The 27,957-nt window shown below is 40.7% G+C and overlaps 2 protein-coding genes across 3 annotated transcripts in view; one reads left to right on the plus strand and one right to left on the minus strand.

Annotated features, from left to right (window-relative positions):
• Positions 1-12,690: 12,690 nt before the first annotated feature.
• Positions 12,691-25,685, minus strand: Noa1 (nitric oxide associated 1). Of its 2 annotated transcripts, XM_027940372.2 has the most exons (7): positions 24,123-25,351; positions 22,777-22,941; positions 22,076-22,281; positions 18,759-18,890; positions 17,562-17,678; positions 14,843-14,963; positions 12,691-13,818 (listed from the first exon to the last, which is right to left on the minus strand). In XM_027940372.2, exons 1-7 carry the CDS (start codon positions 25,261-25,263, stop codon positions 13,607-13,609), a joined length of 2,094 nt encoding a protein of 697 aa, XP_027796173.2. In that variant the 5' UTR covers positions 25,264-25,351; the 3' UTR covers positions 12,691-13,606. The 2 variants fall into 2 exon arrangements, with proteins under 2 accessions (XP_027796173.2, XP_027796180.2); XM_027940379.3 differs by lacking the exon at positions 12,691-13,818 and having other exon boundaries at positions 14,932-15,016; positions 24,123-25,685.
• Positions 25,686-25,799: 114 nt separating this feature from the next.
• Polr2b (RNA polymerase II subunit B) overlaps positions 25,800-27,957 on the plus strand; it is a 45,230-nt gene continuing 43,072 nt past the window's right edge. The window contains exon 1 of the mRNA XM_027938042.3: positions 25,800-25,921. Coding sequence (XP_027793843.1) covers positions 25,903-25,921 — 19 coding nt within the window. The 5' untranslated portion in view covers positions 25,800-25,902. The remainder of the gene's footprint in view (positions 25,922-27,957) is intronic.

Here is a 27,957-nt window from a genome sequence, read left to right on the forward strand (position 1 = left end):
GATTGGGGTAACTTACAGTCTGTTAATACTCTGAAGGGCCCCATTTATAACAATATATTGAAACCCATGTAAATCAAACTTCTGTTTAAGTCATGACAGTACTATAAATTTTTTTAATTTATGGAAACTTGATGGGAGGTCTTATGGGATAAGTGAAAATAGAAATTTATCAGTGGCCAAGATTCTGTCAACTGAAGAGGTGATCTTGAGGAATAATATCCTAATTGTTTCATTTATTTGTGTCTTCTCTTTGCAGTTAATGAGATTGAACTCAGGGTCTCATTCATGTGAGGCCAACACTGAGTTACAACCCCAGCCCAAATAACTTTAATGTCTATTATTATTATAGAGGCATTCTCATTACCAAAACTGACAACCCAGAAGTAATTTGTTTTTAGCCTCAAGACTAAGTTTGTTTATGCTTGGGTTTCTTGTCTTGGTAGAATTGGGGATTGAACCCAAGGATTCTCTTTATCGATGAACTACATCCCCAGCCTTTTTTATTTTCTGAGACAAGGAATTTTAAAGTTGCTGAGGCTAGCCTCAAACTTGTGATCCTCCTGCTTCAGCCTCCCACAAAGTTGGTATCAAAAGTCTGTACCACCATGTCCTCCTCTACTTGCATTCTTTTTCTTTTGTAATGGGGATTGAGCCTTGAACCCAAGGGCACTTTACCATTCAGCCACATCCCTGGCTCTTTTTTATTTGAGACATGGTCTCCCTAAGTAGCTTAGGACCTCACTAAGTTATGGAGGCTGCCCTCAAACAAGTGATCCTCCTGCTTCACACTCCTGAGCTTCTGGGATTACAGGTATGCACCACTATGCTCAGCTGGGCTTGTGTTTTTAAAGTTAGAAATTTGCCAATAGTACCCAGGTCCTACAGTGTCAAAGTTGTTTTGCACAGATGTATATATTTGGTATGCTTAATGTTTCTTGGCAACGACAATGATGAGTTACCAAGGAGTTTGTCTTACCTTGGTCCCTTTATCATAATATCTAGCTACCAGTTTATGTTTACTAAAGACAGGAGTTTATCAGTGCAAGCCAGATTAATTTCACTTCCTTGAGATAAAAGTGAACTGGGTTAAAAGTCCCCTGATTCAATTTATGCAGATCTGATATAGAATAAACTGGAACTTTAAGCCACTATGTTATGTGGCTAGCTCTTTAAGGTTGTAAGAATGTGTCACAGTTCAAAGGTTTGGATTTGTTTGAAAATGCTGTTGGGCCCTGTAATTCTCCTGATTTGTAAGCCTCTCAAATTGTCCTGTTTGGTCCACTTATTGTTGGAGGTCCTTATCTCCCACTTTCCTGGAATCTACTGGAGTGGTGAGAACACAATGGACTACCTTCTCTAAGCAGCAGGACAGGGTAGAAGGGGATCAGGGGAGCAATACATCCCAAATGATTCGTCATCTTGGTTGGAATTGAATTTCACTTCATTTGTAAACTTTTAAAAAATGGCCAGGCACAGTGGTACCTGCCTATAAACCTAGCTACTCAGGAGGCTGAGGTAGGAAGATTAAAAGCTTGAGGTCAGCAAGATCCTATCTCAAATTAAAAAAAAAATAAAAATAAAAATGGGCTGGGGATGTAGCTTAGTGGTAGAGGACCCTTGGGTTCAATCTCCAATACTGCAGGAAAATAAAACTATAAAAGTTGCTGGGCTTGGTGGCACACACCTGTAATCCCAGCAGCTTGGGAGTTTGAGGAAGGAGGATGGAGAGTTCAAAGCCAGCCTCAACAAAAGTGAGACAATAAGCAAGTTAGTGAGACCCTGTCTAAATAAAATGCAAAAAGGGGCTGGAGATGTGGTCAAATGCCCCTGAGATCAATCCCTGGTTCCCAAAAACAAAACAAAAAATCTTTTAGATGTAAGCTGCTCTTTGTGCTGTCCTCCCACATCCTGTCTCTGCTCTGCAGTCACAGCAGTCATTACACCGATGGCAATAATAGTAATAAACATTTTCTCTTCATTGGACATCTTTTTGGTGTTTCTCAAGTGCAGTATGTGTGCTCACAACACTGAATTCTGAGCTGATTTTGGCCGGAGTTCCATCTCTGGTCAGCAGATGGCTTGCTAGCAGGCAGCCCAGCTCAGCCCAGGCATTCGATGAGATCAGAGGGTGTAGACCTCTATCTCAGGGCTATGGTTTCCCAAGTTGGTGAACTCCAGAGGATGGGATCATTCTGGAGTTCCCTTAGGCTCCGCCCACTTGCTCGCTCCCTCTTTTTTTTTTTTTTTTGTGTGTGTTTTGCTGAGGGTGGAACCCAGGGCCTTGTGCATGCAGGGCAAGCACTCTACCAACTGAGCTATATCACCAGCCCTAGGCTGTGCTCTTGTATGTGTGAAATGTACTTTGCAGTTAAGAGCCTAGGAAATCTGAGGCTGTTATGCCCCAGTCTCCTTGCATTTTAAATCCTGCCAGAATATTTGGTCACTTTCATTGAATGTAATGTAATCTGTAATGTCTAATGAAATGAATTCATAAAGCTTTTAAAACTTTCTTTCTCTTTGCAACTTACTACCACAAAAATGTTCATTTTGGTGAGTTTTCACACTAACTGGCGGGATTGTTCAAATTGTTGCTTTTAGATTTTCAATAATTGATCGAGTCTAAACATCCCAGAATTAAAGCTTCTAGTAAAACCCTGAGTTGAAGCCTGGGTTAGGGACAGAGACCTACCTCCTCAGTGACTCATGCGGCTTCCCGCTTCTCCCTCTGAGCCCACTGTGCCCTGCAGGATGAGAGGGCGTGGGGAAGGGACAGAAATGAGAAGTGCTGGTTGTTGGCGTGGTGGCATGCACTTTGTGATCCCAGGTAGTCATAAGGCTGAGGCAGGAGGGTTTGAGGCCATTCTGGACAATTTAGCAAGAATCTGTCTCAGCATAAAGAGCTGGGGATACAGCTTAGTGGTAGAGTGCCCCTTGGTCAAATCCTAGTACTACCAAACAAAAACCCCAAACAACTGTAGATTGCCCGTGTGACAAGGGTTCTGAAATTACTTTCAGCCATAAGGCCTCAGCCCTCTTCTTGAATTCTATCCTAACTCCCTTTCCTTCTTGGAGAGCACAGGATACTGCTTTGAGATAGAAAGTTTCTTCATTTGGGTATTGTTACCCTCCCCACCTCAGAGAATTCAAGATAGCTGGCTTCCTTTCTGCTAGTAGAAGCACTGCTTGCCTTGCCAGGGAGGGCAGGGGATAGAGATAGCCTAGGATAAATCTGAGAGCTGCTTTTTTTTTTTTTTTTTATTGAAAACTACCAAAGTATAGTTAAACACAAAATATACCAACAGGATTTACGATGAAATAAGTCCACAACATACAGCAGCTATATGAGGTAAATTTAGAATATCATTAAACTTATTTGATAGGTATACCTTGCATTCTTTTATATAGGTCATAAGAATAGATTGTAGCCTCTATTCTGGTTGGCGCATGTTGGCATGTTGGCACACGCGTGTAATCCCAGCTACTTGGGAGGCCAAGGCTGAGGATCCCAAGTTTGAGGCCAGCCTCCACAATCTAGCAAGACCCTGTATCAAAAAATAAAAAGGTCTGGGAATGTAGCAGGGATAGATAGATCCTGGGCTTAATCCCCAGTATCACCAAAACCAACAAACAAAAAAATTGCAATTTTAGACTGTATTATCCCCAAAGTCATCAACGCACTGAAATTTCACGGTGGATTAAAAAATCCACAAATTTGGGCTGGGGTTGTGGCTCAGTGGTAGAGCGTTTACGTAGCATATGTGAAGCACTGGGTTTGATTCTCAGCACTGCATACAAATAAATAAAATAAAGGTCCATTGACAACTAAAAAAAATTTTAAAAATCGCTGGGCACGATGGCGCACGCCTGTAATCCCAGTGGCTCTGGAGGCAGAGATCACAAGTTCAAAGCCAGCCTCAGCAATTTAGCGAGGTGATAGGCAACTCAGTGAGACCCTGTCTCTAATAAAATAAAAAACAGGGCTGGGGATGTGGCTCAGTGGTCGAGTGCCCCTGAGTTCAATTCCTGGTAACCTCCCTCCCCCCAAAAAAATCCATAAATTCTTTGCAGCCCTTACATTTGGCTTGAATCTGGGACTTGTTTTGACCAATAGAATGTGGTAGAACTGGTGCTGAGTGATTTTTTCAGCCTCCTGAGGGATTGTAGCCTCTATTCTGGTGTTCTTTCTTAACACTTGTGAACAAGCCTGAAGGAGCCTACTTGATGAGACCCTAGGTAGAGAGCCACCAGAGGGAAGAGGCCTGGCTTTGCCAGCTGTTGGATCCATCTCAGTCAAAGCTCCAGTGAATGAGGTCAGCCTGCATGTCCTGTAGGGCAGAACCACTGAGCTGATCCCAAACTAAATTGACAAAATATAGAATGGGATAAATAAATGCTCAAAGTTACTAAGTTTTGGGTGGTTTGTTATTAAGCAATAGTTACGGGCATAAATGTAATCGTGTCCTCAAATTCCATTAATAAAATTTTTCAATTAACAAATGAGCAACTGTACCTAGAAGTGGCTTACCCCATGCCCAACGGGGGAGTTAATGGGTAAATGGACAGTTACACATTGTTCTCCTTTGTTGAACAGCCTCTTGTCCAAGTTCTTAAGCTGAAAATTTTTAACACGTTTCTTAGAATTAGCTTTACATAAAGCTTGATTTATCCAATAAAAAAAGACATTTCTTTAGAGTCTCAATAAAAAAATACATCTTTTATCTAGTATTTCGAAGGAAAGCGATTCCCATTTCTCTAATTTGCCTTCATGTTCACAATACAGTTTAAGGAAAAAAGGAATCTTTTTAGGCCATATGCCAAATGCTGAGAAAAACTGGTGATAACAGCTTTTAATTAGGCAACTAAGAACCCCCTTTTAGTAAAAGTAAGATGTTATAAGGAACAGGAAATGGTATGAGTGCTATACAAGTAGAAAGGGCAGGGTCATTTAAACAAGTTCACAGCCAAATTAACAGTTTGGTGTTTGAAGGGATTGATTTGCAAGTCAAAAAGAGCTACAGTTCCTCCAATTCTAATAACACTAATAGGACAAGTATTACAGTCTCTCTTCTATGATAGTTTAGCGGTATAATTTGGATGTTTGCATTCCATCCCAGTGTATCTAATTTATTCTTTTCTTGATTAGAATTGTGGGTCAGGATCTCCACTCATGCTGTGATCTGTCCGTGGTACTTGGCAAGCTCACTAGCAATGTGAGTTTCCCAGGCAGCCAGGGAAGCAAAGGCAATAGGAAGCTGTCTGAGGTGGTGAGACAGAATGGAAATCGTGCTGGGACACTCCTTTAGGTTTGGACAGCATTGCTGAAGTCAGATGGCAAGGGTGCAGCACATCTCACAGAGAGAGAGAGAGAGCTCAGAGAAATATGTTCAGGGTGGAATTGTATATGGTGGGATTCAAAAGAGAATTAAATGGTAGTAATAATTTCTTTTCTTTTTCTTTTTTTTTTTTTTTTTGTACTGGGGATTGAACCCAGGGACACCTTATCAGAGCTGTATTCCCAGCACACATCCCACACTTTGTTTTTTAAATTTTGAGGCTAGCCTTGAACTTGTAGTCATCTTGCCTCAGCCTCTTGAGTCATTGGTATTACTAGCATGTGCCATCATGCCCGGCTAGGAACAGAATTTCTAAGGAAATTTTATCATTTCCTTTGGATGTTTCAAAATGGGTTTCTTTTCTCTGAGGTGGTGATGTTTCCTTCCTACATTCAGAGTTCTCATCTTTAGACTTGTGATGGGTTTTACAATCAAAAGGAAAAATTGTGCTGATGTGACTGAGCAGTCTTCTAATTATGGTCAACAAATCCATGCATATGTTAAAATCCATAGAACTACACATGAAAAGGAAAAAAGGCTGTTTTACTGTGTAAGTAAAAATAATCCCAGATGGAGCTGGTTGTGGTGGTGCACACTTGTGATTCCAGTGACTGGAGACTGAGGCAGGAGGATTGCAAGTTCAAGGCTAGCTTCAGCAATTTAGTGAGGCCCTAAGCAACTTAGCAAGACCTTGCCTCAAAAAAAGGGCTGGGGGTGCTGAGGTTGCAGTTCAGAGGTAGAGCACTCGCCTAGCCTGCGTGAGGCACCTAAGCACCACATAAAGTAAAATAAAGACATTGTGTCCACCTATAACTAAAAAATAAATATTAAAAAAAAGGCTGGGGATGGGGCTCCGTGGATGAGCACTCCTGGGTTCAATCCCTGGTACAAACCAAAACTTCCCACATGGATACTGGAACAAGACTGTGTGGGTTTGTTTGAATCACAAAGCCATTACTTATTTATTGTGTGTTCCTGGGCAAGTTACTTGTGGCTTAGTTTCCTTGTTTATAAATGCAAGTAGTAATAGTATCTCTTGCATGTAGTTGTAAGGACTCAGAATATATAATATGTAAAGCACTTATTAAAAGCGTCAGGCACATATCATATGCTGTTATAAGAACATAAAGGGGTACAAAGAGTGTGTGGATATCTTATGAGAGTAATTATGAGTAGCCTGAACTATTACTTTTAAAATTATTTTTATTTAAAAACTTGTTTGGGCTGGGGATGTGGCTCAAGCGGTAGTGCGCTTGCCTGGCATGCGTGCGGCCCGGGTTCGATCCTCAGCACCACATACAAACAAAGATGTTGTGTCCGCCGAAAACTAAAAAATAAATATTAAAATTCTCTCTCTCTCTAAAAAAAATATGTCACTATAGATAAAATACAAGTAAACTTTAAAAAAAATAAAAACTTGTTTGGGGTAAGGAGGATTGAACTTCAGGGGTCTTTTATCACTGAACTATATCTCCAGTCCTTTTTTAAAAAAATATATTTTTAGTTTTAGGTGGACACAATGTCTTTATTTTATTTTTATGTGGTGCTGAGGATTGAACCCAGTGCCTCACGCACACTAGGTGAGCATTCTACCACTGAGCCACAACCCCAGCCCCCCTAGTCCTTTTTTAAAAATCATAGGTAGTATAAAAAAATCATATATATATATATATATATATATATTTATTTATTTATTTATATTTATTTATTTATTTTTATGTGGTGCTAAGGATTGAACCCAGTGCCTCACACATTCCAGGCAAGTGCTCTGCCACTGAGCTACAGCCCCAGGCTACACTCCAACCTCCAGCCCCAACCCTTCCCCCCTTTTTTAGTTTGAGATAGGTTATAGCTAAGTTGCTGAGGCTGGCCTCAAACTTGTGATCTTCTTGTCTCGGTCTCCCAGGTCACTGGGATTACACGTGTGTGCCACTTCTCCTGGCCTGAAATACAATTTCTATGAGATTCTGCCTTTCTGCAGGATAGGAAGAAACTCTAGAAGGGTTTAGTGTAAATGCTACTAAGCAAATTTAAATCTTCTCTTTGGCTGCTTTCCAGGGAAGGCAAAAACCAACCAACCAACCCCAAATCCCTTCACTCTACTAATTCATTCATTCATGCATTGAATGCCTGCAGTTTTCCAGGGGCTTATTGAAAGGTTAGGCAGGATCTTAGCAGTCTTTCATTTCCAAAATCCCCTGACATGTGATGATGTGCTCTCTAGTGCATCCTGCTTATTTTTTAGGGCCTCGGTTTTCTCAGATTCACCACAGCTACTGGCCAGAGTTTCCCACCACGTCTGTGATTAAACTTCATACCTACTATTGCATTTACCAGTGAGAACATTAAGGCCAAAAAAATTCTTTCACTAAACTGACTACCCAGAAGGTTAAGTTCTGAGAACTATTTGGGAAGTAAAAGGCAGCTTTTGAAAAACAGGAACCTGGGAATTGGAGCAGGGGATGTTTTGAAGATGATTTGTATATATTTAGGAGTATTTAGATCATGAAACTTTTTTTTTTAGATAAAGTCTCTTACCTTAGCTTCCCTTGTGGCTGGGATTACAGGTGCAAGACACCATACCTGGCTAAACTTTCTTTTTGAGAGTTAAGGGACAGGGTCTCACCATGTTACCCAGGCTGGCCACAACTAACAGTGCTCTTTGACGTGGAAAGAAAGGTGAGGCACATTCCAACATGATGTTAAAATAGTAATGTCACACCATTTTCCTCCCACTCCAGGGCATTAGTGGGGCACATAACATGAGGGAGAGACATCAAGAGCAGGCAGAGGTGCTATTTATTTGATTTACATGAGTCTGAAGTCTTGTTTTTAATGTTTAAGCATTATTCTTTGACAGTTGAGAGAAAACAATCCCCCTGGGAAGAGGAAAGCAGCCAAGAGAAAATGGAACAGCCCAAGAAAGAATGGAAATGATTCTATTGCTCCACAACACAGAGCCAAGTGGGCGGGAAGCCAGGGTAAATGATCAGAGGCTGTCTACGGAATGGCTGGCCTCGGCTTGAGCACTGGGTGCCTACTCAGCGAGCAATAACAACTCTGTCACGGGGGACACGGCTGGAGCTCCAAGTTAGTCATCTGCAGGAAACCAGCCTCCATTCTCCATTTTGTGAGAAGTGTTTGATCAGGAAACACACAAAAGAGATTGCATCTGTTATGTCAAAATACAGTCCACTGGGGGCTGGGGTGTAGCTCAGTGATAGAGTGCTTGCCTAGCATGTGTGAGGCACTGGGTTCGATTCTCAGCACCATGTATAAAACAAAATAAAAGTCCATTAACAACTAAAAAGTATTAAAAAATACACTCTATTATCATGTATTTCTAAAAAGAACAAGTTAAAAAAAGAGGAAAAAAAAAAGATTGCATCTGTGCTGCACTTCTCCTTGGTTGTCAGGGAAGTGAGTATCTCAAGTAACAAATTCATACTCTGGAAACTACACAGTACAACCCTGGTGGTTGTAGAGCTTGGTATTTAGGGTGAATAAAAATAGAAAATGTCTACAACTCTAGTTTGATGGAGATGCTGTTATTTTAGTTTTATTAGAGAAGGGAAAAGTAGAGAGATTAGGTCTCTTTTCAAAATAAAAAGCTTAATGACCCTAATGTCACATAGGAGTTAAAAAGCCCTTTGAGCCAGGCATGGTGACACATGCCAGCCTCAGCAAAAGTGAGGTGCTAAGCAACTCAGGGAGACCCTGTCACTAAGTAAAATACAAAATAGGGCTGGGGATGTACCCCGGAGTTCAATCCCTGTTCCCACCCCCCTCCCCTGCCAAAAAAAAAAAAAAAGCCCTTTGATGGTGCATATTTTACTTCATCAAAACAAAAGAGGTGACATGTACCATTAGGCTACAGAATTTGGTAAACTTTTTAGTAAAAACTGTTTTAGATCTTTTCTGCTCTTATTCCCTACCCTGCCCCCATACTAGGGATTGGACCAAGGGTCACACTACCACTGAACTATGTTCCTCAGTCCTTTTTTAAATTTTGAGACAGAGTCTTGGATGCTGGCCCTAAACTTGCAGTTCTCCTACTTCAGCCTCCTGAGTTGCTGGGGATTACAGGCTTGTCACCATGCCCAGTATGGTGTATGTGTGTGGTACTGGGGATTGAACTCTACCATTAAGCCACATCCACAGCCCTTCTTTATTTATTTATTTTGAGACAAGGTCTCAGTAAGTTGCCCAGGTTGGCCTGGAACTTGTGAATTTACCATGTATGCCACTGTACAGCTCTTTGTTCTGTGGATGTGAGGGGTTGTCCTGATACCTTACCATTAATTTCCCTTCCTTGCCTGGCCACCACCGCTCACTAACTCCTGCACCCTGCATAGTATAAGTGATTAAGAGAAATCTCCATTCTCAGATGAATGGATTAAGGAAGTATCAGTAACTAACAAAAGCTCAGGAATTAACACAGTAACAGAAACTTGTCAAAGCAAGATCCACTGTGGGGCAATTAGGCTTCACTGGGTTGAAGGAATATGGAGTTAATTAATTCCAGATCTTAGTAGAAGCCCTCCACCTCTCCACCAAGTCTAGGCATGGAGTATCTTTTTTTTTTTTTGTCTGAGGCATTGTAACCATCCTTTGCTGGTTTCCTCTCCTGTTTTTAGACTCATAAGAGGTTAGGAGTAAACCTTCAGAAAAAAATCTAGTGTAACTCATTTTACAGATGAAAAGACAAAAATCCAAGGAGATGAAAATAATGAAATTGGAACTTAGTAAATTGCACTGTTTCAAACCACTAGCAAGTTGCCTGGGAATAATTTAGATATGCCTAGGTCATGCTTTATGAAACAAAACTTTTGAATTTTAGACTCCTGATAATATGAACATTTAAAAAAATCTTTATTAGTCCAAAAGCCTAAAATCTATTAGACTAGAGAGAAGAGTAAAAAGAGGGCATGTTCTGTTTTCTAAAATTAATATTCACAAGTTGTCAGGGCAATAAGTTTTTAAACTCAGTTCCTCTGCAAATGCCAAGTTAATGATAAATATATATATTTGGTACTGGGGATTGAACCAAGGTATGCTGTACCATCTGAGCCCTAGCCCTAGCCCTTTTTATTTTGAGACAAGGTCTCACTATTTTTTTTTGGTAATGGAGATTAAACCCAGGGATGCTTTACCACTGAGCCACATCTCCAACTCCTTCCCCACGTTTTTATGTTTCTATTTTGAGACAGGATTTCACTCAGTTGCTTAGAGCCTCACTAAGTTGCTGAAACTGGTCTCAAACTTGCAATCCTCCTGCTTCAGCCTCCTCTAAATTACAGACATGCATCACCACACCCAACTAACTCTTTCAGTTTTTCCTTTAAAAAAATTTAAACTGGGCTGGGGATGTGGCTCAAGCGGTAGCGCGCTCGCCTGGCATGCGTGCGGCCCGGGTTTGATCCTCAGCACCACATAAAAAGATGTTGTGTCCGCCGAAAACTAAAAAATAAATACTAAAAAAAATTCTCTCTTTAAAAAAAAAAAATTAAACTGACAAGATTATCAATATATACTTTTAGCTACATCTGTATTGATTTATATCATTCTTCCAAAAATTTTATTAAAAAATATTTTTGGTACTGGGGATTGAACTCAGGGTGCACTACCACTGAGCTATATCCCCTTTTTAAAAATTTTTTATTTTGAGATGGGGTCTAAGTCACTTAGAGCTTGTTAGATTGCAGAGGCTGGCCTCTATCTTGTGATCTTCCTGGCTCAGCCTCTTGAGTTGCTGGAATTACAGATGTGCCATGTTTATTATTATTTTTAAATCATGCATTGTCACTATATATGTTTTATTTCTTCTTAGATTCATGAGTTCAAAAACATGTTTTATTTTTTGGATAGCAGGGGCTGAAACCAAGGGTGCTTAACCACTGAGCCACATCCCCAGCTTTTTTATTTTGAGACAGTCTCATTAAGTTGCTTAGGACCTTGCTAAATTGCTGAGATTGGCTTTGAACTTGTGATCCTCCTGCCTCAGCCTCCTGAGCTGCTGGAATTACAGGTGTGCCATACTGTGCACCTGGCTAAGAATGTGTTTTAATTAGGAAGTTTGTCATTTTCAATATGTGGATAAACCTAGAAGATATTATGCAAAGTAAACTAGGCACAGAGAAACAAGGACCATATGATCTCACTTATATGTGGAACTTAAAAAAGTCAAACTCACAGAAGTAAGAGACTAGAGTGGTGGCTGCCAGGAGCAGGGGCAAGGGGTTGCAATGTATCATGTGTTTTTACTAAATAGCTAAAAGGATTTTAATTGTTCTTACCACAAAGAAATGAATAATTGAGGTGAAAGGCTAATTGCTTTGATTTAATCATTCTACAATGTATATTTTGAAATATTACATTGCATACCATAAATATACACAATTACTATGTCCATTAAAAATAAAATAAAACCTAAAAAAAAAAAGTCATGGTGTTGCATTCTCCCCAAGATAAAAAAAACCCACTAGAAATCAAGCATTTTTTTTTTTCATCTTGGGAAGTTACTGCCCTCTACAGGTGTATTTAGAAATGTTGGGGGTACTTTTGGGGTGTAACTGAGGGGTCTGGGGGAGTGGCTACTGGTGTTTAGTTTCTGGGGACAAGGGATGCCAGACCTACTAAAATGCAGTTTTTTTGTGAAGAACCACCTTCTTCCAGATACCGGTGTAGCTCCTTTTGAAACACCATGAAAGTAAAATGTACAAGTTACGTCTTGCATCTGAAGTACTCCATTCTATTTAGTCTAAGGGACTTGGTGGGAGGGAGGTTAAGGGATGGGGAGAAGACATAAGTGTGAAATTCATAGGGCTCCCATGTGGTGGGAGAGAACACAGGTTGTGGGAGGCCACTCCTGAGCTATTTAGCATCTTCATGGGGCCTTGAGCCAAGGAGATTTTGGTCTGGCATTGCGAGCTATTTTGTGCACCCTCCCCCGCCAAATGGATTACACAATACACTCGACTTAAACTCTTCGCTTGGCTAGGAAGACTGGCTCCTATCTCCGAAGTTGGGTGTGGCCCATTGGGAACTAGACAGCTCACCCCCTACCTTAATTGGCCAATAACATTCTGTAGAAAGTCTCTGAAATTCTCCCATATAACTAAAGCAGAACACAGGCACTCTTTCTTTCCAGCGTGGAAGCTCGACCCCTAAGGTCAAAGAGCTTTTCTGCACCCCCCACCCCACCCCTTAAAACTGTTTTCTGGGTTGTGTGATTTTTCACAGTATTTTTCAGCTAGCCCACTCCACACAGGGGAACCCAGCTTCCATCACCTGTGTGACCATGGTCGAGAATAGGTCTATTAGGAAGTTCATGGATTTAACAGCATTTCAGCCCAGCTTATCATTCCACTGGCCTTTATTTCAACATACGCTATGTCACCTGATGCATTTACAGTACTACTTACAGAGAATAACAAAAAGTAAAGACTTCTGACTGATGTAATGTTTCTCAGCTACACACAGGCAAATGTTAATAAGTGGTTAAAATTTTCTCTTATTTGTTGAACTAACCTTAGATGCTAGAAATATAAAGCCTGAATCCTTTTAAGATTTTCAGGCACTTTCAAACTGTGCAAGGTAAATTTCTATTTGTCTTCCAGTTCATTTTCTCCTTCTTCTCTTGATAAAACCCAAAATGGCTCCCATTTCCCAGCTTCCTTGTAGCCACATGATGGCTGACCAAAGGACTGTGAGCTGTTCACCATTCTGCTTTTCTTTCTCCTTTTAATTAATTAGGGAAGCTGCCTGTTGCCCACTCTTAGCCTCTCTTCACACTTGCTGGGAAAGGATGACAACTTGAATGGCCTCCTTGGACAGAGATGGAAGCCAGGTAAATTTCCACCAGATGGATCCTTGGATGACTGATTACATGGAGTACAGCCGAAGTATTTTGGAGAAGGACTTTTGGCCATTTTTTCATATGCTGACTCCTTACTGCCCTATCAACTATAGACTCCAAATAAAATAAATGAAATCTGGTCTCAATAAAAATTTGAACTTATTAATTCTTTTTATATATATTTAGGTCACAGGTACATACATATAAATAAACTGCAAAAAACCAATTTGTTATATAGGCTCAATATATTATCAATAGTTCAGCCCAGTGATGAATAGTTTTAAAAAGTCAAAAAACCTAAGGTTTTCAGGAAGGATGACAGCATGAGGGACTTTATTATAGCCATATTTAATATAAATTAATGTATATTACCATGTGGAATATAGTTAATATCCAGTGTGAACCCAGGTCCATGTCATACATTTGTTGCTTTTTTCTTCTTTTGCAGATTGGACACAAGAGAAGGAAGCTTCTTGGTTTTATAGGCTACACTTCTCTTGATGCGCTCTCCTTTGATGTTAACAATATATGGCAAGAGAGGAGGCCGGACAGTCAGAACTGTTCCTTGAGGTGTGTAGCCTCGGAGATGTAATCTGTCCTTAAAATGAGGTGTTACTGCAACCCAACCTACGAAGCATGGGACAGAACACAAAATGCTGTTAGCAACTACCTTGTTAAGAAACATGGAGCCAGGTGCAGTGGTGCACACCTGTAATCCCAGTGACTTGGGATTCTTTTTTTTTTTTAGAGAATTTTTTTCAATATTTATTTTTTAATTCTCGGCAGACACAACATCTTTGTTTGTATGTGGTGCTGAGGATCGAACCCAGGCCGCACACATGCCAGGCGAGTGCACTACGGCTTGAGCCACATCCCCAGCCCCGACTTGGGATTCTTGAGGCAGGAGGATTGCAAGTTCAAGGTCAGCCTCAGCAATTTAGTGAGACCCTGTCTCAAAAAGTTAAGAGCCACGGTCGCCTGAGGCAGGAAGATCACAAGTCGCAGAGGTTAATCTCAACAATTCAGTGAGACACTTTCTCAAAAGAAAGTGTAAAAAGTGTTGGGTGGGGATGTGGCTGGGCACAGTGGCACACACCTGTAATCCCAGCAACTTGGGAGGCCTAGGCAGGCGTGCAAGTTCAAAGCCAGCCTCAGCAGATTAGTGAGGCACTTAGCAACTCAGTGAGACCTTGTCTCTAAAAAAATATAAAAAGGACTAGAGATGTGGCTCAGTGGTTAAGCACCCTGGGTTTAATCCCTGGCACCAAAAAAAAAAAAAAAAAAAAAAGTAAAGCATACAATGCATTTGTAAAAAACATAAAAGTTATTTTCAGAATAGGTCACATTATCTAAAAAAAAAAAACTGGCATGTATTCCTTTTTTTGGGTACTGGGAATTGAACCCAGGGCCTCAAGTGCTCTACCATTGAGCATTTATATCCCTGGCTACTAGCATGTACTCCTTAAAATAGGGCACATGTCTAAAAATAAACTCAAGTCAGTAAAACTACTTAATTTGCTTTATAAAAAGTGTCTAGTGTAGGGTTGTGGCTGCAGCTCAGTGGTAGAGCGCTTGCCTAGCATATATAAGGCCCTGGATTCAATTCCAAGCATGGGGGTGGAAGGGAGAGAAGTACTTGGTGTAAAATTACCTGCAGAGGAAAACTTGATGTCAGCCACTGCTTCAGATCCCCCAAGTCCTTCTTCTAATGTTATGTCTTCAGCAATAAGAGGAGGAAATTCTGCCATTCGTTCTTCTCCACCCATTGGAACCTTCCATTGAAATATAATGAAGATGTCTCTACTACAAATTAAATTCCCTGCAACTGTAATATTACATAAATCACTGATAATTGTGTACAGGATCAAAAATGGAATCCTTTTGCTGGGTACAGTGACACATGCCATAGTCCTAGCAGTTCAGGAGGCTGAGGCAGGGAGATCACAAAGTTTCAGGCCAGCCTAGGTAATTTAGGGAGACCTGGTCTCAAATGAAATATGAAAAGGGCTGGGGATGCAGCTTAGTGGTGGAATGACAGTTTTGGGATTAAGCCTTTAATCTGTTTCATATTTATTATTTATTTATTTAGTGGTACTAAAAACAAACAAACAAGCAAAAAAAAAAAAAACGTGCTGGGGATGTGGCTAAGCAATAAAGTGCCCTGGGTTAAATTCTCAGTATTAAAAAAAAAGGAAATAAAGCATACAAGGCATTTGTGAAAAGTATAAAGTTATTTTCAGAATAGGTCACATTATCTAAATAAATTGACATGTATTCCTTTTTTTTTGGTACTGGGAACTGAACCCAGGGCCTCAAGTGCTCTATCATTGAGTCATGACCCTGGCTACTGGCATGTATTCCTTAAAATAAGGCACATGTCAAAAAATACACTCAAGTCAGTAAGACTACTAAATTTGCTTTATAAAAAGTGTCTAATGTAGGGTTGTGTCTGCAGCTCAACCCAAAGCATCTGGCTCTGATAAATTTTTTTTCGCCCCCTGTACTGAGGATTGAACTCAGGGGCACTCTGTATCCTCAGTCCTTTTTATATGAGATAGGGTCTTGCTAAATTATGGAGGGTATCACTAAATTTCTGAGGCTGGCCTGAAACTTGTTATGTTCCTGTCTCAGCCTCAAGAATTGCTAAGATTACAGTGTGTGCCACTGTGCCCAGCTTCCAAAAATACAACCAATATACAACATATACTATCCAATCATAAATATGGTATATCTTGTAAAAGAGCTGAAAACAGTCCCATTCAGGCAAATGGGCTTTGGTGAATTTTAAGAACTATTTCAATGGCATGGTAAGGGCCAAATGGGGACTACTTCAGGGGTGGGGCACGGGGAGCCAGCAACAAGCAGGTCTGTAAAGAGAAGGAGTGAGCAAGACACTCCTCAGTTTTTTTTTTTAAATAGATGAAAACAATTTTAATGCATATATAGGCCAAAAAAAAAAAAAAAAAAAAAGGAGCTAGGATAGCGGGAAAGAAGAGGAGCAATAAGCTAAAATTGGTGTCTGAGATTGAGAGATTGAGAATGGGGACTGAACCCAGGGGCACTCTACTGTAAACTTAATCCCTAGCCCTTTTATTTATTTATGAGTATATGTATTTTTTGGTACTGGGGATTAAACCCAGGGGTGCTTTAACACTGAACTACATCCCCAGCTTTTTCCCTTTTTCTTTTTTTACTCTTTAGTCAAAATTTTACCTTTTAATTTCTTGTTTTTGTTTTTTTTTTGGGTACTGGGTACTGAACTCAGGGGCACTCAACCACTGAGCTACATCCCTGGCCCTATTTTTTTTTATATATATATATATATTTTTAACTTTTTGGCGGACACAACATCTTTGTTTGTATGTGGTGTTGAGGATCGAACCCGGGCCGCATTCATGCCAGGCGAGCATGCCACAGCTTGAGCCACATCCCTAGCCCCTGGCCCTATTTTCTTTTTGTTGTTGTTATTTATTTAGAGACAGGGTCTCACTGTGTTGCTTAGTGCCTCACTTTTGCTGAGACTGGCTTTCAACTTGGGATCCTCCTTTCTCAGCCTCCCGTGCTGCTTGGATCATGGGCATGTGCCTACTGTGCCAGGCTTACCTTTTTATTTTTTAATTTTTATTTTGAAACAGGGGCTTGCTAAGTTCCTGAGGCTGGTCTTGAACTTCTATGTCTGGCAACCAGATCATCTTTATTGTGAGGGGATCTGCAGTGCACTACAGGATGTTTAGCATCATCTGTGGTCTCACCACTGGATGTCAGTAGCATCTCCTATTTGTGACAAAATCCGTAATTTCTCTCCACTCAGCATTGTCTAGTATAACTATGCAATGATGTGACTACTGGGCACTTGAAAGATGGCTAGTGTGACTAAGTAACCATATTTTAAATTTTATTTGATTTTAACTAATGTGTTTAAATTTAGGTAGGCATATGTATATGTGGCTAGTGTGGCTACCATTTTGGACACTGTAGTCTAAATACAGCTCTGTGGCTTTTCTAGAAATCACTTCTTTTTCATTTAGAGCCCCTTTTGCTTTATACCCAGAATCCTCAGAGAGAATGAGGTGAAAGGTTAGCTAGCTGATATGTAACAGATAGTTTTGTCCAATACAGGCTTTCTTTCTTTCTTTTTTTTTTTTTTTTAAATATTTATTTATTTTTTAGTTGTAGGAAGACACAATACATTTATTCTTTTTATTTTTATTTGGTGCTAAGGATCAAACCCAGTGCCTCATGCATGTTAGGTGAGCGATCTACTTCTATGAGTCACAATCCCAGTCTAATACAGGCTTTCTTGGCAGGGTGGTAGGACCATCAAAGGTGTACCAGCTCTAACTGTGCAATCGTCAAGCCAGTTGACTCACCTGGAGTAATGTATGACCTGCATGCTTCTGATACAAAGCATCTGCCCTGTCCAAGGAAGTAATATGCACAGGAAGGAAGTTGGAAGCCACAACTGTAAACCAAGCGGACTGATTTCCCTTAAGAAAGGAGGAGAGAAATTATTTTACCCAATGAAAAACTTGATTACAAGGTATAGTAAAAAAGGAGAAAACTCTTCATAAGAATGGGTAATAATAGCAGCTGTAATCAAATTATATAAATATCAAAAAAAAAAGGGAGCACAATATGGAAGGAGTGCATTTTACAATTCATGTAAATCATAAGACTAGGACTTTTGCAGACTTGTTGATACTATTGAAGTTAGGTATAAAATATTAAAAATCTATGGGCCTTAATGAAATATACAAGGGTTCTAGATGTGTAAGACTAAAATTTCCAACAAAGAATGATAAAACACAAAACCCAAGGAATGTACTATAACAATGTACTTGTAAGTTGCATGTTGGTGGACATATCTATGTTTTGTTTTCCTTTCTTCTTTTCACTTCGGCAAAATGAAGAATGATTCTACAGATGCTCTAAAATCCCCAAAATGGTATTATACAGATGAATACCAAGCAAAAAGAACATATAAAAAAAGATAATATCTGGGATATAAAGAAGTGCTGAATTACTTCAATGCATACTAGCTCTGGATCAAGAGGTCTAATCTTATGATTTCCTTGTGAAACAAGAGCACAGGAAAGGGATAGTATTTCATCTTTTTTTTTTCTTTTTTGGTATTGGGGATTGAATGCAGGGGCACTTGACCACTGAGCCACATCCCCAGCCCTATTTTATATTTTTATTAGAGAGAGGGTCTCAGTGAGTTGCTTAGTACCTCACTTTTGCTGAGGCTGGCTTCGAACTAGTGATCTTCCTGCCTCAGCCTCCCAAGCTGCTGGGATTACAGGCGTGCACCACAGCTCCTGGCTCAGTATCTGGTCTTAAATGCTAAGTTTTATAGAGCATTCAATATCCCTTTGATGATAAGGTTTTTAAGACCCAGTATTCCTTTTTTTTTTCCCCCTTTCTCCCAAGCTTTTATGGAAATTTCCAAACATATAAAATCATGACTTAGTTATATAAACATTTTGACAGCCTTATTCATAATGTTAATGCTTCTTTAAAGTACATCCTAATACCTAGTAGTTTTTAATGGTACAGATTTTTCTTACCTGCAGGAAATCTATGCGGCCTATAGCACCCAAAAATAGAACCATTCCTGGTTTAAGCACAAAAGTTCTTGGAATAATGGAATGTGTTGGTAGAACAATGTTTACTTCTTTTTCTGTTAGAAGATTTAAAATCTGTGAAGCAAATGGCAAGTTTAATAGAGAATTACTTTTACTGAAAATATGGTATTTTGAGATTCATTTATAAAAAGTGATGAGAAAATACTAGACTTCAAAATAAACCAAATTATGTCAGTTAGTCACATATAAATTCTGTCTAAATTAATCTCAATTTACTGGTGGTTATACTCATTTCAAAACTGAGTCTTGGGCAGTGGCAAAATAACTTCATAGGTATATGATATTTTTCTATGTCATCACTATGCTACAATGTTAAAATTGGTATGAACTTGAAAATGTTTCGGGATCAATACCATGGGAGAAAACATATGCTCAGGTCTTCTGGAGAACAGTAGTTTCCAGCTTAAATTAATAGACTGCAACCTCATGTCCTAGTGGTTAAACATGTATGCATCAGAGGTCAAGAGTTTGAAGAACTTTCTAAATTCTGGACTTCAATATCCTCATTTCCCCTGAATATTCAGCACAAACTGAGAAAAAGTTATGATTCCTCTGGCTTATATAAGAATACAGATTTCTTTTTTGGCAGTACTGGGTATTAAACCCAGAGACTAATGCATGCTAGGCAGTATTCTATAGCTAAGCTGCATCCCCAGATCTCTTTCTGAGACAGAGCCTCACTTAAATTGCCTGCGTTGGCCTCGAACTTTCTATCTTCCTGCCTCAACTTCCCAAGTAGTTGGGATTACAGCTTGGTGAATAAAGATTCACCAAGTCTTTAAAAATGATTTCTTAAAGACTAGAGAAAATAGAAGAGGAAAAATAGGAAGTATAAGATTCTGATAAAATTTAAGAGGTAAAAATCAGATTAAAAGAGAAAAGAGGGCTGGGGGTATAGGCAAGTGAAAGAATACCTGCCTACTTAACACATGAGGCCCTGGGTTCAATCCTTAGCACAGGAAGAAAAAAAGGGTATAAATGGCAAATAATCTTGTTAATTCAGCTGGGTATAGTGATTCATGCAGTTTAGGAGGCTGAGTCAGGAGGATCACAAGTTCAAAGCCAGCCTCAGCAACTTAGCAAGGCTCTAAGCAACTTAATGAGACCCCATCTCAAAATAAATAATAAAAAAGGGCTAGAGATGTTGCTCAGTGGATAAGTGCCCCTGGGTTCAATCCCCCCGCCCCGCCCCATCCCACCCCAAACAAAACAAAATCTTGTGAATTTGGTTCTTAGCAACTTAGTGACACCCTGTCTCAAGAAATAAAAAGGTCTGGGTTGGGGATGTGGCTCAAGTGGTAACAGGCTCGCCTGGCATGCGTGAGGCACTGGGTTCGATCCTCAGCACCACATACAAATAAAATAAAGATGTTGTGTCCACCGAAAACTAAAAAATAAATATTAAAAAAATTCTCTCTCTCTTAAAAAAAAAAAAAAAAGGAAATAAAAAGGTCTGGGGATATTGCTTAGTGGTAGAGTGCTTCCTAGCATGTGAGTCTCTAGCTTCAATATCCAGTGCCCAGGAAATAAAAAAACATCCCAGTCCTTTTTTATTTTTTAATTTGAGACAGGGTCTGAGTTGCTGAGGTTGGTCTTGAACTTGTGACCCTCTTATCTCTCAGCCTCTTAAGCTTCTGGGATTATAGGTTTGTACCACTGCATCTGGCTATCTGACAGATTTTTATATTAAAAAAACCCGAGGGACTTAATTCTGCTAGCTAGAATATTTTGCAAATCCTTGACTTTCTGACTCAACTGTTTCACATGAGGGTACATGACTAAAGTAATGATTATCTTGACCTAAATGAGTGTGAAAGGAAATAATTAGTTGGTGAAGTTACAGTAATAGAACATCATTGGAAAGCAGTCCAGTTACTCAGAAAAGACTGAGCATGAGTGATTACTCTAGGAGAGCAATAAATGTTAAACTGATGTTTATGATGTGGTACACCAAAGAGTATATGATTCTGAGAATGAAATAGTAACTGAACCTGATAAGGTAAAGGAAAGTACCTAAGAAACCGGTATTGTTTCACAGGGAGGTATGAGATAATTAGGATAATTAAAAACTGGCAGTAGCCAGACTCAAAGGAAGAGATTAATACAACTGTTGTGAGGCTGTATCCCAGATGCCCACTTGAGCCAATGACTTGGATAAAGATCAAAACTGCAAATAATAAAAAGTTGTGAGATTCAATAGGTCTGTTACAGAACAAAATAATTAAGACAAAATCAAAGAATTTAATTAAGACAAAATGGAAGTTACCCATAAGATGCTGCATTTGGATTAAAAAGAGGCCTAGGGGCTGGGGTTGTAGCTCAGTGGTACAGTGCTCGCCTGGCACGTGCGAGGCACTGGATTGTCAGCACCACATTAAAATAAAGATATTGTGGGCTGGGGATGTGGCTCAAGCGGTAGCGTGCTTGCCTGGCATGCGTGTGGCCTGGGTTCGATCCTCAGCACCACATACAAACAAAGATGTTGTGTCCGCCGAAAACTGAAATATTAAAAAAAAAATTCTCTCTCTCTCTTTAAATAAAGGGCCAATTGCACTTAAAAAAAAAAAAAAGATATTGTGTCCACTTACAACTAAAAAATAAATATTAAAAAAAAGAGGCCTAAAGGCAAGACAGGTTCACTTAATTCTATTCTAAATTATGCTCATCTAATAAAAACAAAAAAAGTGGAAAAAAATTAAACTATGTTCATTTGACAGGACTTACAATTTAACATATTTCAAGGGAAATAAGTATTATGTTGATTCCATACAGTTTTGAGGAACAATGAGTACAAGTTATAGGGAAACTGTTGAGTACAATACAAACATTGGGTCCAAGACCAAATGGGTTACTGCTTCACCTAATAGTGAATCACTCCCTACTTTAGTTCAAGTTGGATATCCTTGTGATGGATATGTTATATAGGGAATTCAAATATGGAATAGGGAGCTGGACTGCAGTGGTATTTATGATTTCTTCCAACCTCAAAATCTAGGATCCTGTAAACATCTAATTAAGCTAACAACTACCATCATAAATATAATCAAGTAGATTGTCTTCAGTGAAGTCTACCAAAAAAGTAGAGATTTGATGACATATAGATTTGCCTCCTAACTGCTTTATGAATGAATCAGAACTAAATCTAAAGTGGAAGTATAGCACCTTTCTTGCTTTCTACCAATTAAGACAGTACTTCTGCAATTGAAAGTAAATGTTTCTAAAAGAAACCAAAAACGTACGCAATTTTCTTTTGTAATTCCAGGGGTGTCATAAAACCAGTGGGCATCTTTCACATCTTGAGGAGTCAATTCTATCCGTTTGGTGGATTTCTCCACAACCATGACAGGTTCATTTCCCATGTCAAAGGCAAGTGAATCAACATCAAACTCAAAAGTATCTTCTTTCTTTTGTTCTTTTGAATATAAGAATGTTCTTCCAACTCTTCCTAAAATGAATGATATTGAGGTTATCAGTTGCTCCTTTAATGCTTTTGATTTCCAGACAATTTTTATGTTTTTCTCAAACAAGTCACTCAGACTAACTATAGGGTATGGAAGTAAGACTGCAACAATACCTGTGTGGAACTCCCCACAAAGGTAATGAGAGTCAGACTTTTAAAATGATAAAAGTGCGAGGCTAGCTGTGCACACTCAGGCAGATGGCATTGGAATTCAGTTTTTACTAAAGCCAGGCTGAAAAAGTTACCAAGGAGAAAAGGATAACCTAATGTAAAGCTGCTGCACAGAATCAATGAGCATTACCACTTGTACTGGTGTGGGTTTCCAAATAGCAAAGCCCTTGCCTCTAAAGGGTCTGTTCCAGAAGAAGGAAGTAAGTCTCTACCCACAGAAACTGGCTAGCTTAAGACAGCTGTATTGTAGGTCTCAACAAAGAATTTTAACAGAGAATCAACAAGGGTTTTCCCAAATAGGGCACTTACCAACTACATAACCATGCGTTTTAAAGCGATTAAGTTGATTTTGTTCTTGTTCACTAAGATCTTCTTCAGCTTTATTTGCATCACTTTTAAGTCTTTTTTGTCTTTCAAACATTCTATAAGGAGTTGGGTTGCAAATAGGAAACTTCAGAAGGTTTAATGTGGTACCTGAAATACCAAAGAATAGTGTTTTCAGAAAAGGGATCAAGGGGAGGAAAATGAACATTTCTTAGGATCTACATTATGTTGGCTGTGATTCATCTCCCTCAACCTCCATGACAATCCTCTATAAGATTATTGTCACTTTAAATGAGGAAATCGTCTTAAAGATGGGCTCAAAGGCTAACCCAGATTTGAATCCAAAATCTGGAACCTGATTATTCCCATTTCCATACGGCTATCCAGTACAAAAACAATTCTGAGTATAAGTCAGATGAGATTTGGTACATTCAAAATGATACGGCTGTAGAGAGTTCTGAGTATATTTCAACTGAAAGTGCAAGATAGAGAACAGTGGGCCAGGAAAGGCATGGTGGCACATGCTTGTAATCACAACCCTCTGGAAGGCCAAGGCAGAAGGAAATTTCCTTCTTCTGGAAAAGAGACCCTTTAGAGACAAGGACTCTACTACTTGCTAAAGCCAGCCTTAGCAACTTAGTGAGACCCAGTTTCAAAATAAAAAATAAAGGGACGTGGTTCAGTGGTAAAGCACCCTTGGGTTCAATCTCTGGTATCAAAACAAAAAAGCAAAAAACAAAAACAAAAAACCAAAACAAAACAAAAAGCTCTAACCAAATGCAGTTAAACCCTGGTTTCAAGGGAACAAATGGGGAAGTTAGTTTTGTGAACTTAAATAATGAAGAGGGTCATAGAAGAAATCAGTTTCCCATCACAGAAGTTTCTTAAAGTCACAAAACAAAGCCAAACACCATATTGCATTAACGAATTATTCAGATGTTATGTATGTATTGTATAATGGTGTCAAGAATAAATTCAGGATGTGAACAGTAACACTGAGGGGTGGAGAGTGGTTCACAGAGTTAAAAAAAAAAAAAAAAGAAGCACAATTTTCAAGAAAAACATACAAAGAAAATAAACTGGAAGGGAAATCTCCAAGACAGTGGGAACTTTGCTTTGTTTGTTCCCTGGTGTGTTTTCTGTTTTAAAACAACATATACTTAATTTCGACGCAGTAAGGTGATACAGAAGAGGGGTGTAACAAAGTATGAGAGGATTTTTAAATGGAAGCCTCCATGCAGTCTAACTTGGTCGTTAAGCAAAGAAACAGTAGGTGCCTGTGCCACGACCAGAAGTCCAATTTCTCAGCATGCGAGCCTCCTAAGCCTCACCTGGCCAAGGGGAGATGGTGGCCCTGTCGATGGCCTCGGTGCCCTTTGCGGTGCAGTAATCAGACTCCAGGAGTGTGTTAAAAAGAGTGGACTTGCCAGAGTTGGTGGCGCCCACCAGGTAGACATTGCCACGGTAACGCCAGGAGCGCTGAAGTGCGGAGATCAATTCTTCAATTCCATAGCCAGTCTTGGCACTGATCAGCCTTACGTCCCTGACCACCGTGCGCGACCAGGCCGACGGATTCGAATTCTCCGCGTCCCCTGGCTTGTCCTCGCTGGACTGCTGTGGTCCTCGGTGGCCAGGGGCCGGCAGGAGTCCGGCACGGATGCAGTCGTCCCACAGCCTGTTTCGGAGTCGCTGCCGGTAGCCGGGAGAATCCTGAGGGAGCAGGTCCACTTTGTTCCCCAGCACGATGAGCTGCTTGGCACCCACCAGCTTGGGCAAGTCGGACAGCAGGGCGTCGGGCAAGTCGAGCAGGTCTACCATGTACAACACCAGGGCTGGCCCAGGCCGCCGCAGCGCGGCGCTCACCAGTTCCAAGTACTGTTCGCGGCTCACCTGCACGCGCAGGGCGCGCCGGTGGTGCACCAGCAGCCAGCAGCGCTGGCACACGAGCCGCACAGGTCCGCTGTCCGCCTGGGCCGCGCTGGAGAACTTCTCGCTGGGGAGGTAGCCGGGCATGCCGGGGTCCTGGCAGTGCAGCTCTGCCCCGCAGCCCGTGCAGTTCAGGCCGCTAGGAGGCACCGTCGGATCCGGGAGTTCTACGATCGGGCGCGGGCGGCGGCCGGCCCGTACCTTCTGCTGGAGTCGTTCCTCCTTCCGCTGATCCTGTTGTCGTTCTTTCTCCTGCTGCAGCTGCAGCAGTTTACGCAACTGCTCCTCGGGACTCGGTGCCCCCGGGGGCTTCGGGACATATTCCGGGAACACAAAATGCTCCTCCGTGTCAGTGGTTTTTTCGTAGTTCCCAGTGGCCGAGGGGCCACGAGGAAGCCCACGTCCCAGGAGGGATGGGTACTGGAAGAAGGCAGCTGCGCATCTCCTCTCCAGGATCGGATCCCGGAGGCCATGGCGCGTTACGGCGGGCGACAATCCCTGCAGGAAGCGCCACAGCAGCCTACCCGCCAGGCTTATGGGCAGCATGGGGAAGGGCGCCACGAAGAGCGGGGCGGAGCCACGAGCGCAGGCGCGTCCCAGGGTTCCAGACCCGCGCGAAACCCGAGACCCAAGCCCGGGGGTACTTGGGAATTGTCCACCACGCGTAAAACCCCGTGAGTTCTCGCGATGAAACTCTGAGGCCTTAGAGCCCACTTAAAGTGGAGAAGATACCGTCAAGCACGATGTGCCACAAGTCTCCTTAATAAATCACATTTTGTCTTTAGAAGTGCAGAAAATTGGCATAGAATGCTGCGGACTCACGTCCACAACCAAAACCTTTCATTAATACACTGATTGTTTTTCGGGTGTCATTGTTTCTACAACTACAGTGAAAAACAAAACAGACCGAAAGCTTTGACCGGCAGCAACCAACTCTTGGCCTAAACAAGCTATCCTCTTAACACAATTTGCGCGCCAGCAACTCTCCCCGGGTAAACTTTACCCTATTGTCCGCGCAGGCGCAAATCTCACGTTGGCGTTTGCGGGCGGCCTTTGCTGCGGCACGCAGAGCATTCTGGGAATTCCGGAGACGGAAATTACTTCGCTTCTCGCTGCGGGTACTGGTGGCTGTCCTGCGCCTATCTTTGATTTCTCGGGTTAGGAGCTCCAAAGCCTTCTGCCAATATGTATGACGCAGACGAGGGTAGGTGAACACTCAAAACACATTTCGCGGCGACTCATTTAAAAAGGGAAGCGGGGGGTACTAGGTGGAGGGAGTTTTGAGGCTCTCTCCCTCGTCCGTCGCAGGCAGCCCCTTGTCGTGTTCCCCACACACCTCAGGCCCGGAACCAAGCTGGGCTTGCGGGAGGCGCAGGGTCAGGGAACGTGTGTTCATGTTTCCAGTCGTGTTCGTTCTGGTTCTCTCCACTGTCTCCTTCTGTCCAATCTGATATCACCTTTCATATTTGAACTTGAAGGAGCTCCCCTCCGCCTTTCAGTTTAAGGTCGCAGTCGATTTATTGAATAGCTGGATTTTTGAGTACCAGTCTTATGCCTCACATTGTATTAGGCTCTGGAAATACAGCGGGGACAAAGGATTTTGGAGGGGGAGGGTTGGTCTAGTTTGGCTTTCCTTCTTATCTATTAGTCTTTAAGTAAATTGCTTTAAAAGATGGCCTTTAAATCTCCCACAGGATAACATAGTTCTCAGGTTATATGTATTCCGCTGAACAGGGCCAGTTTATCTTTTTACTTTTCACATATGTTATTCTTAGTCATGCCTAATGTATTTTTTTTTTCTTCCTTTTGGTACCTGGGATGGTGTCCATGGTTTAGTCATTGAGCCAAGTCCCCAGCCGTTTTTTATTTTGAGGCAGGGTCTCATAAAGTTGTCTGGGGCCTCACTAACTTGCTGAGGCTGGCTTTGAACTTGAGATCTTCCTGCCTCAGCCTCTTGTGTCACTGGGCTTAGTGGAGTGCACCACCACACCTGTCTTTGAATGTATTTTTAAAGTTCCCTCTCCCTTCTCCACTTCTATTATTTCAGATTTTTTTTTTCTCTTTTAAGCTCCCAATTCTCTGTCCGCCTCTCACATTTCTCATTCTCTTAGCCACCTCATAAAGAAAATAGAAGCAAAAACTTAAACTTTTGAAGTTGCTGAAACATCTCAGTCTCATTTATAGCTTTTGTCCAGAAATCTTATATTCTCTACTTTTTAACTACTATCTCAGTGGAAGAAAAATTCAAGAGAAGTTTTTTTATAGCTTACTTTTTTGAGTGGGTAATATATTCTCATCACTCACAAGCTGGAAAATAAGAGTGTTGAAAAGTATCAGGTCTCATTTTTGTTTTCCAACTGCCCAGTTTGAACCCTCTCCACAGGTGATACTGTTTTTAGATTTTTTTTTTGGTACCAGGGATTGAACCCAGGGGCACTTAACTACTGAGCTACATCCCCAGCCCTTTTTTCATATTAGAGACAGCGTCTCACTGAGTTGCTTAGGGCCTTGCTAAGTTGCAAGGCTGAGGCTGGGTTTGAACTCTCAATCCTCCTTATCTCAGCCTTGCTAGTGGCTGGGATTATAGGTGAATAGAATAGAATAGAATAATTATATGCTTGGCTTGTTCTATTCTCAGATTCTTGACATTTATTTTATGGCTTAGGGATGTAGCTCAGTGGTAGAGCACTTACTTAGTGTGGATGAGGCCTTGGGTTCAATCCCAGTGCCATAAAAAAAAAAAAAAAAAAAACAGTTTAACTTCTTTGTTTTTTTATGCATATTTAAGCAAATATAAATTGGGTTCTATTTTTCCCCTTTTTACAAACAAAAAAGTAACAGGCACACTTTTCAGCACTTTGGTTTTTGTAATATGAGTAGGGGTTTTCCTATTACTACATAGAGTATTCTCATCACCCCAAAGCTATTGAGTGTGTATGGATGTACCATAACTTAAGTAGTCTCTTATTGAAGGATATTAATAATCAGTACTGTAGTGAATTATCTTGTACATAATCATTTTGCTCAAATGTTTGTAGGATAGATTCCTAGATAATAGAATTGTCAGGTTGAATGATATGTGTGTTAAAAACATTTTTAGATGGTGCCATGTGACCATTATAGTACTAATTTACATTGTACTAATTTACATTCTCAGCAGTGTTTAGTAATCCTGTGGAAAGTAAGTTTATCAAAGCTACTACAGCAGTGAGTCTACCTTTGATTTGTGCAGACCTTCCT

This window comes from Marmota flaviventris, chromosome 7 (assembly GCF_047511675.1).
Source record: "Marmota flaviventris isolate mMarFla1 chromosome 7, mMarFla1.hap1, whole genome shotgun sequence".
Lineage (NCBI taxonomy): Eukaryota > Metazoa > Chordata > Mammalia > Rodentia > Sciuridae > Marmota > Marmota flaviventris.